The sequence below is a fragment of the Tupaia chinensis genome, unplaced genomic scaffold (genome assembly GCF_000334495.1).
Source record: "Tupaia chinensis unplaced genomic scaffold, TupChi_1.0 Scaffold000359_1, whole genome shotgun sequence".
NCBI classification, from domain to species: domain Eukaryota; kingdom Metazoa; phylum Chordata; class Mammalia; order Scandentia; family Tupaiidae; genus Tupaia; species Tupaia belangeri.
In genome coordinates this window covers 784,070-794,501 of record NW_006159855.1, presented here as the reverse complement: position 1 = coordinate 794,501, position 10,432 = coordinate 784,070, and the positions used below count along the sequence as shown (strand labels likewise).

At 48.3% G+C, this 10,432-nt stretch overlaps 1 protein-coding gene across 2 annotated transcripts in view; it reads right to left on the bottom strand.

The window, feature by feature from the left end:
• ABHD2 (abhydrolase domain containing 2, acylglycerol lipase) overlaps positions 1 to 10,432 on the bottom strand; it is an 86,070-nt gene that overhangs the window by 2,528 nt on the left and 73,110 nt on the right. Inside the window, exons 10-11 of one of the 2 annotated variants that reach the window (XM_006152789.3) lie at positions 9,692 to 9,776; positions 2,926 to 5,559 (exon numbers count right to left, since the gene is read on the bottom strand). In XM_006152789.3, coding sequence (XP_006152851.1) covers positions 5,363 to 5,559; positions 9,692 to 9,776 — 282 coding nt within the window. In that variant the 3' untranslated portion in view covers positions 2,926 to 5,362. Of the gene's footprint in view, positions 1 to 2,925; positions 5,560 to 9,691; positions 9,777 to 10,432 lie in introns of those variants that run through there. The other variant, XM_006152790.3, reaches the window with a different exon arrangement.

The window sequence follows — 10,432 nt, the reverse complement described above, 5'->3', positions numbered from 1 at the left end:
GTCACTAAGGCAGCTGCAGTGGCAGAAGTCAGAAGCTCAGGTACAGTGAAGGTCTTCCTGAGGCAGTGGGAGAGACCCAGATCATCTGGGACTGGTGTGACGAGGTGACAAGATTCTACGTGGACTTGTGCTTCAGGAAAACTAAAGAGACCAAACAAACCAAACAAAAAGCATACACACACACACACACACACACACACACACACACACACAAAACCCAGAACGCAAAACTGAACTCTGACACCCAGGAACGTCTTCCGCCCATGGGAACAGCCTGGGAGAGAAGCCATCAGTCCTGGGACCAAGGGGGTCGGCCATGCTAGGGACTGCTGGCTGCTCAGTCTGGGAGGTCTGGGAGGAAAATGCCCTTTGAGATGAAAGGTATCTCTGCAGGTGTCATAAGTGGACTGTCCCCAGCTTAGGGCAATAATGGAGTTCTTGGCTACTGAGGACCGGAATGGGGAGAAGGTAGGTGGTAGATTTCATTACTAATTGACAGGAGTCCAGTTGAAAGCTGTGAGGCCTCATGGAACAAACAGAACCTACCAGTTAGAGATTAATTTCAGCCTATTTATTAGAGATGCATGGAAGTTTTACCCTTGGACATGCTGGGGAAAGCAGCTCCGAAAATGTGGGGAGCTGCTGCTTCTGAAAGGGGCAGTCATCTGCCTTCAGGGAGCCTGAGAACGGTTGGTGAGTTGGACTCTGTGGCCCGCTTCCAAGGGCCACTGTGTGGGTTATGGCATCAGAGGCAGCAGTGACACAGGCAAGAGGAAGCAGCCTTGGCTAGAGCGGCATTCCAGGTCTCTCTGCCAGCAGGGGTCAGCTCCCCTTCCTTACCTTCCAATACAGCTTGGCAGAAGCAATTCTAACTTATGAAGAGGGGGAAGGTGCCTCTGTTTAAATGACAGAGGTAGAAGAAAAGCGTCCCCTCCGATGCTTGGCTCTTAAATGCCACAGGCAGGCCACTTGCTCATGGCTTTTTGAAGCATCTCAGTTATCCAAGGTGACTTTGGACAACAGCGTAAGGCCGAGAAGGACAGAGGGGTGCTAGAGAGGGTGCATGTAGGCAGTTTGGAGTCACTCGTATTGCAGAGGGGTGTGCAGTGAGAATGTAACCAGGAGTCTACATTAGGAGAACTCTCTGGCTGTGCTGTGGCTTCTCCTCAAACGTCCACAGCAGAAGAATCTGAATTCTAAGAATGCCACGAGATTGTCGTAATGTCAGGGAATTTTCTAGAAACAATTTAAGGCTTTCTGGGCAAAGAAGATGGTATTTTTGAGAGAAGGCTGCAGCAAAATGCTTCTTAATACCTCTCCTGTCCGGACTAAAGGACAAAGACTTAGGAGCTCCTTCAACTCAGTGAGATGTTTCAGCGATCTTTCCTTTAGCTCTAAGTCCCGATCAATGCCACGGGAAAAGAAAAGCCTCTCACATCTCAGACATCTGCTTGCCCAGCAAACACAAACAAGAACACACGTATTGTTTCCCCGGAGCTGGAAAAATAGAGCTGAAGTCACCCAATTACAAAGAGAGCTCTCATTCAGATGCCGGGCATGTGAGCTCAGCTACCCAGAAAGTTCAGCTTTAATGAAGACTGTAGTTTTAGAATGAAAGCCGGCGCAGGAAGGCTTTCTGCCCTGGGAATTCTCAATGCTCTGCCTGAGTGACACTGAAGGATGGAGATATTCTTCTTATTCCAACGGCAAGCACCTGCCACAGTCACAAGACCACCCTCAGAATAGCAAGAATACCACACTGAATACTCTGAAAAGAAGCAAGCTGAAGACACGGGGCTTTGGACAGTACCGAGGGTCTTCACCATGAAGGTCCCCTCGGGATGAGCCTGGAGCTTTGACCTCGCCCGTTCCACCTACAAGGCTGTGGAAGCTAAGTTCAGGCGAATGTTGAAAAATGCTTAGACAGGTGATGTGTAAATAGATCAATGTGGCCCTAGAGATGGTCTGTGATGGAGTGACAGGTTCAAGGGCTTGCCTACGAGCTAATGTGAATGAAAAACTGTTTAGATAAGAACCCAGGTCCCCTCGACCTTGGCTCCGTAACATCATGACAAGAAAGGAACATTCCCGTTTCAGGTGTATTTCCAGAATACCTGGCATAGGCCATCAAGTTTCTTTAGGTGTAAAATGCTGCAGAAGGTGCAAAGAACATTACACCGACAAACAACTTTCTACCTGCTTTGGGGTCACTGATACACACTCACCGTGAGGGAGAGAAGTCTGTTACACTCCCTTTCCACGCTGACATCGCACTGGGCCGTCGTTGGGAGAGTCATGACGCATTTTTGCGTAGAAAAACATAGAAAAATATGACATGACTTTCCCCATGAGCTACTATTTCAAGTCCAATCATTCTAATTTCACTGGGATAGGTTCTTCAAATTGTTTAGGAGGCAAGGAAGTACAGGAGGAATGTGAGTGCTTTTCCCTCTTGGTGTTTAACGTGTTCCTTCCTGCCATGGGACCGCTTAGCTCTATGCAACTGAAAGTCATAATTGGACTTTAAAATTTCGTTTTTAACCAAGCTTTCAGAAATTCAGCCTTGTTTTAGCCCAAACCAGGACCTCAATAGCAAGAAGAGCATTCACGTGATCCACAGAAATGAATGACTTTGGGAAAGAAAGGCGAGGAAGCCCGGAGGAAGGGAAAAAGATGACCTACATAAAAAAATGCCATGCTCTCATTTATCAGGCAAGTTTGCCTCTCTGTAAATTCAATGCCTCTGTGCTCCCATTCAGGGACAAACAAGAATTTTCCTGTAAGACAGCCACAGTCACATTCTCATTTCTATGCCTGAGAGCCCGAAGCTGGAACAAAGGGCTTCAGTTGATTCCATGTGAGCCAAAATGGAATGTAAGTGCCATTCAGAGTCACGCTAAAAAGGGCTTCAGCTGGGACATGGCCCCCACAGTCCCGGGGGGTCAATTCCGGTTGTATGGCAACAAAGCCTATGGCCCCAGGCCTGCCTCTCCTCCATAGGTGCCGCCAGGACTCCTGCACGTTGACCGGCCCCCAAGGCCCCCCCTGCCACCCCCCCCTCCGCCTGTGTGACAACAAGACTGTCTTTTCTCCTCCTCAATGGAGCTGGTACCTCGGCCACCGTTTTGTCGGAAAAGGTCAAGAGATGTAACCTCAGGCAAGCGAAAGGAGCCCCTCACTTCCTGAAATGGTGATTCAATTCTACAAAGTTATTGCTGGGATTACCTGTTTACACCCGAAGTCTGGCGGAATGAAGGCAGTAGCAGGAAAATAGGACTAGGAATCTTCTAGATCATAGTTGTGGTGGGGCGGAAGGAAAAGAACAGAGCAGAGGGGTGAGCTTCCCAATCGAGGGGCAGGTGACGAGATAATAAAGTGCCAATTTGTGCTAAAAGAGCATGCGAAGGAAATGCATTAGAAAAATAACAACCTGGGGTGAAATCGTAACGACAGGATTTGTTCAGTGTGAGAAATTACACCAAAGCCAAGTTGAGACCACAGAAATCTCATTCTTGTGCGACAATGGCTATGACTGATGTCGTTAGGATGGTCTGGTGATTGTCAGAAAACAACTTCTTCGGGTTACAGGCGTTACGGTCACAGTCTCTGGGACTAAGGCCCAAGTTACCTCACCTGTGGCCATGAGGGTGGGCATGCAGGTGCTCAGGCTCCCTGCACCCTGGGACGGCCACACAGATCTATCACTATTTGCCAGTCTCTATCCTGGAGCCAAAGGAGAAGAAGCAGAGAAAAGATGTTTTTAAAGTATCCAAGCAATTTCATCTGTAGTTCTGTTTAGTTCCAGACAACAACTGCTGATTTTTCAAAGTGCAGGGTTTCTAGGTAGTCAAGTACCACAGGACGGGAGAAGAAGAGTACTTGAAACGAGAGCAACGTTTTCACGTGAGAAGACACACTTTGGAAAGATCTACCCAACAGACTGGAAATATAGGCTGTTAGATTAAAAATCTGATTTCAAAAGAACACCCTCTTCGGTTAGAAATATCATTCTCTGAACTCAAGATACAACTTTTGAGTCATTTGGTATCAAAAGCCAGAGTTAGAGGGACCTGGGCTAAAAAAAAAAAACCAAAAAACTAAAATTATAATTGAGTGCCAACCCCTTCTCCCAAATTTCTTTATATGAAATAAGGGACAAAAGAAAAAAACAAAACCAGAAACAGACAAAAATAAAAATAAAAAAAAACCCTCAACAACAAAGGCAAATAATGACATCTACATGTTTAGACTGGGGTAACAGCTCCCAGGTTTCCCGAGGGAATGTTCTCTCAAACCTCAGTAAACTGAGTTTGTCATTGAACTTCAGAACTGACTGTGATCTTGGCAATCTACCTGGTCTAAGTCCCCCCATTTAAAGGTGACAAGATTAAAGTCCATAGAGACTTTTCCAGGGTCATACAGCCCAAAGGCTTGCTCCCACCCAGGGTCCTTTCACACTGTGATCACACAAGGACAGTTACAGGTGACAAGTGACAGGCCTTGTTGCTTTGGAGGTCCCTGGGAGCTAAGAGACATCTCTGATAATGAATTTCAATACAAGAGCTACTAAGATGTATCTAATTTAAAGGCAGTGGAGAAGAGTTTCCCAAATTTGCCTGTTGATGAGAATCACCTGGGGCACTTGTCAAAAATTAAAATCCCCAGACCCCTCTCCAGACCCACAGGATCAGCCTTTCCAAGGGGAGGGATCTGGGAGGCTGAATGTTTAACAAATGCCCCAGGAAACTCTGAGCAGCAGCAAAGTGGGGGGAAAAGGTCTCAGAAGATAGTTGAGGGAGAATACTTGGCTTGCAACTCAAGGGATTTCCTTCCCCATTTAAGAGACCACACTCCGGCCTGGGAGGCTCAGGTCTTCAGACTCCCAAGCTGAGGTGTGTCTTCAGCACTGGCCTATGATATAACAGAAGGGCGAGCTCTATCTTTTAGGGTCTACATAAGGACACATACAACCACCACCAAATAACACATCCTTCACTGTTCTAAGGGAAAAGCCTTTTGATTGGCAAAGCAAAATTGCTGTTCAGACACATTTTTAATAGGGAAACTAGATGTAATTGGCTTAAAAGCAATCGGATGCTGAGACCGGACAGGAGGGTGAGAACCCTGTCGCTTGTCACCGTGGCTAACAATGCAATGAAGAAAACCAGTAACTAAGCACAAAAATAGCCTGGAGCTCCCAGGAGAGCCGCCTGCTCCCAGGCAGGTGTGCATGGTGGATGGCCTCCCGCTGCGGTGTGAGGTCAGATCCAGGTCACTGAGGGAGATGGGAGGCCTGAAACAGCGGGTGAGGGGACGCGGGTTCCAGGGGAGGGCCGCTGGAGCGCGCCAGAGTCCGGAGGCCTCACTCCAGGTCAGCCTCCACCTGCTCCGTGTCAGAGCACTGCGACTTGTTCCGTTCCCACTGGCAGATGGCATTGGCATACTCCACCACCAGCTTATCCATCCATGTCAAGGGCTCCGGGAACAGCACAGAGCCCTCAAAGAAGCCCAGGTGGCCGCCGTGCAGAGGCAGCACAAACATGACGTTCTCCCGTTTCTCTGCGGGGGAAAAGGCAGCCGAGTGAGTTACCATGCTCCACACAGCTCCAGGGCGGGAAGGGCGAGAGGGAGCCTCCAGGACGGAAAGTCACCTAGATGGGCACCTGATCTCTGCTCACTGTGCCTTGTCCACCACGGTGGGACATGCCTCTGGGGACAGAGGATGGGTAGACAAGGCAGTGGGAGCTATCAGGGTCTGGAAAAGCATTTTGATTGTGGAGCAGAATGGGCAGGAGTTGAAGAAATCCTTAGAACCCCAAGTGGTTTTTGAACTTGGCTGCATATTAGAATCATCCTGGGGAGTTTTTCTTTTTAAAATTTTGCCAGAGGGTGCATGTGCTCGCTGGAAAGAGGGGGGGGGAGGAGAAAGCACCCTCCCATGGGGGATGGTCACGCCACATCCCTTTCCATTTCTCCCTCCTTTGGAGATTTTGGGCACACATGCACATGTGCCTAGTGTGTTTCTCAAACCACTGGGTCCAGGAGTCGAACTGTGTGTCAGCCATGTGGGATCCAGCTGCCATGGGCTGACCCTCAACCTGACCAGTTTTTTTTTCTCCAGATTTTTTTTCCATAGGGAGGTATGCTCAACAGGAAGAGAGAGAGACAGAGAAGGGGAAAGTGAAAAATCACCCCCCAGGGGAGATGGTCACACTGCAACCCCTTCTCCTCCAATCTCCTCTTCAGATTTTGAGAATGCACATGCATGCATTTTTCAGGTTGCCTGGTCCAAGACTCCAAAGGTGGAGTTGACCATATGGGATCCAGTACCTTAACCACTATGCCACCTGCTGGCCCAACCTGGGGAGGCTATTGATTGACTGATAATTTCTTTTTTTTAGGTTTTTGCCATACGGTGCATGTACTTGCTGGAGAGAGACAGATAGTAAGAGGGAAAGAAAGAAATCACCCCTCATGGCAGATGGCCATGCCACAATCCTTTCTCCTCTGTTCTCCTCCTGGGATTTGGGGCACACTTATATAGGCACCTCGTGTGATTTTCAAGCCACCAGGTGCGGGACTTGAACTGCAGTCAGTCATGTGGAAGTCCAGCACCTTAACTATCACATTACCTGTTGGCCCGACCTGGGGAGTTTTTAAAGCTCCCTAAGCCTGGCTGCACCCAGACCAATTAAATCAGAATCTCTGGGGCTGGGCTGTAGGGGGCGAGTGAGGAAGGGGGAACCCAGCCACTAGTATTACTAAAGGTCCCCAAGTGATTTTGGTGATGCTTTCCCACTTGCAGCCACCTGATATATCCCATTAAGACACATATTCTGATTTGTTTTCAGAGAGATTTTTGCTATAGGGTATATGCGCTCGTCAGAGAGACAGAAAGCAAGAAATCACACACCCCCCAGGGGGGATGGCCACGCTGCAATCCCTTTTCCTCCAGTCTTCTCTTGGGATTTTGAGCACACACATTCAAGCACCCAGAGAGAGTTTCAAGCTGCCGGATTTGGGACTTGAACCATGGTTGACTATGTAGGAGTCCAGCAACCTAACTTATATGCCATCTGCTGGTCCCCTGCATGTTCTGATTTAATAAGTCTGAGAATAAAGCTGAGATCCTGCATTACTTTTTTTTTTCTTTCTTTCTCTTGCTAGAAGGCGTGTGCATTTGCCAGAAAACAGAAAACACTTCTTACAGAGAACGGCCACACCATAATTCCTTCTCCTCTATCTCTTCCTCCTTGAGGGATTTTGGGCATGTGCACACATAAGTCCAGCATTTTCCCTCAAGCCAATGGATGTGAGACTCAAACTGCATAGTTGGCCACGCAGGGTCCAGGCACCTTAACCACCAAGGCATGAAGCTGGCCCGCGGTCCTGCATTTCTAACAAGCTCCTGGGTGACGCCCACGCTAGCGGTGGGGCCAGGTTCTGCATAGGGACTGACCGCTCTTACAGAGTGGTTTACTAGCAACCAGGGAGAATTTAATGGAGTCAATGATTTTTCATTACAGACATTTATCTTCAGGACAGAGACGACTTAAAGTGTCAAGTTCTATTAAATGATGTCCAAGCTCTCAATGCCACACGCTAAATGGGCATCTCGAGAGTCAATAGTCAGGAGCCAGGGGGCCGGAAGGTGGCACAGCAGTGAAACGCGTCGCTCTACAAGGCTGACCCATGGGGGAAGCTTCCGAGTTTGCATCTGGAGACTTCCCTAAGTACTCCACGCATGTGTATGCCCGTGACCCACGGTTTAGGCTGGGGAAGGATCACAGTCTGGGGACCTTGTCAGGGGGTGGAGGGACTGTCTCTCTCTCTCTGTTGCTCATGGGAGAAATACATAAATAAGCAAGCAAACTTAAAGAAAAAACAAACCAGGAGCTTGAGTGCTGGAATCCACATTTAGGTTATTCTCACACAGACCGGTACCAAGCCATTACTGAAGATTTGCATGAGAGTGGCAGCCAGATAAAACAGGAGAACTCTGTCTTTCTTGGGGAGTGACTGACGGGGCCACTTACTGGCTCTATTAGCTCTTTTCCTGTCTGAGCCCGCTTATGTTTCTTTTTGGGTCGCTGTTTGATAGATTTCTATGTGACAGCATCAGCACAGAGCTGGTGACATCAGAGGACTAAATGGAACCAGTGCTGCTGCCTTCTCTCTGCTGCACTCGTGGCTCAGTGGGCTATTCCTGGGCAGTGAACCTATGGCTGGACAGGAGGCTGAGAGGAGGCAGTTTTTTTATCTTGAGAGAGATTTTTGCTATAGGGTGCGTGCACTTGCCAGAGAGACAGAAAGCCAGAAATCACGCCCTACAGAGGATGGCCATGCCGCAATCCCTTCTCCTCCATTCTCCTCTCGGGATCTTGGGCACGCACACACGCCTGGCATGTTTCAAGCCGTTGGATCTGGGACTCGAACCACAGTTGACTATGTGGGAGTCCAGCGATATAATCATTAAGCCATCTGCTGGTCCCTAGGAGACAGTTTTTTTTTATTACATAACATCTCCAACATATGCAGCCTGTACCCTGAGCAGTGTAATGAGTCCTGGCTAGATGTGGGTCCTCCATCTGCCATATATATATGTATATATGTTGATGGTGGTTATTTTTTAAAAAATTTTTTGAGAGATTTTTGCTGTAAGGTGTGTGCACTCACCAGAGAGACAGAAAGTGAGAAATCACCCCTGACAGGGGATGGCCACATGGCAATCTCTTCTCCTCCATTCTCCTCTTGGAATTTTTACATTCTTTTTTTAAATTTTTTTAAATTTGCTGAAGAGTGTACGCACTCACCAGAGAGATGGAGAGGGATAAAGCACCTCCCGATGGGCCATGGTTACTCCACAACCCCTTCCCCTCAATTTCTCCGTCCCGTCAGGATCTGGAGCATACATGCACATATGCCCAGAGTGTTTTTCCAGCTTCTAGGGCTAGGATTTGAACCACCTGGTTGACTATAGGGGGCCCAGCTCCCTAAACCACTAGGCCACTGGGCTAGCTCATTTGTCTGCTATAACTCTAGCTTGAGGTCTCCAGAGAACCAGAGGTTTAGTTTCCCTCTTCCTTCTGCTTCATGTGTGATATTTACAAGAGGAAATACAATCACAGAGGAGGATTGTGGGGGTGGGAGAGGATGTCTCTGGGACCTGAAATTACAAGGCAAAGTAATCCTGCCTCCTGCTGCCCTCGCTCCATGGGATGAGACAGCGCTGGCCTAACGCAGTGACACCCCCGTGGGCAACGTTCTTTGCCGTTTCACTTGCGTATATTTTTATCCTCAAAGCCAACGGAGAGGCTGTCACAGGAGGGAGCAGAATGGGCTTCTGGGTTTTGCTATTCAGGCCATATTTTAAGTCTAAGTATCTCTTTCAAATTCTCAGACTTCATGGAACCATAGGCCTGAGACAACTGTTTCCCAGGACACCAGGTGACTGCCCTATAGCCCTCCTGGCTATGAATCAACAGTGGTCCCGTGTCCTGCACCAGGAAGGAACATGAGAAGGCTCTGCCCGGGTCCTGTCACACCCTAGGACTATCAGGCTCTCACACTGCCATCATGATGTCCTTCCCCAAAGAGGATGGGCTCTAGGAGATGACAGCATGGGGAAGGTGACAGACTCCACTGTGGTAGTTCGCTGAGTGGCTGAGAAAACAGTAGAAGAACCGCTTACCTGAAAGAGATTTTGGAATGGTTAGAAGACTTTCATGCACCAAGGGGTCATCGGCTGCGTTAACCAGCATGAGAGGCACATAAATCTGCAACAAGAAAATAAAGCAGAATTAGATCGTTGACTCCCTTTTTCGGATCTCCTTGATTTGCTCAAATTTGCTATTGGGCACATCTTTGAAGCAGGGGGCAGAAAGTCACAGCTCGGCTTGCTAAACAGGTGGATTAAGGATGCCTTGTCCTCACTGGCAGTGGGACGAGTGACAGCTGCTGCTATTACTGTAACTATGGCAACAGGTGGGTGCAGGGGCAAAGCTCCAGTGTCCTATGTGACCCTTGTGCTCTTAAAGAGTTATAAAGTCAGATGGCATAATGTTTACATCACCAGACTCCCACATGGCTGACTGCGGTTTGAGTCCCGGACCTAGTGGCTTCAAACTCATACTGGGTACATGTGTGGTACTTGCCCAAAGTCCCGAAAGGAGAAGTGACTGTGGTATGGCCATCCCCCCTGGGGGGTGATTTCTCATTCTCTCTCTCTCTCTCTGTCTCTCTGGGGAACACACGTGTCCTATAGCTAAAGTTTCTCTTAAAAAAAAAGTCATGACCATAGTCTTTTGGTTTGTATTGTGGAGAGGAAAACTGAAGTGCATGTCATGCCGGACAAAAAAGATTTCCCGGAAGAATCTGAAGGTTGAAATTAGAAATAGTCTGGTGGACACCAGCGAACTCTTAACAGGTTTAC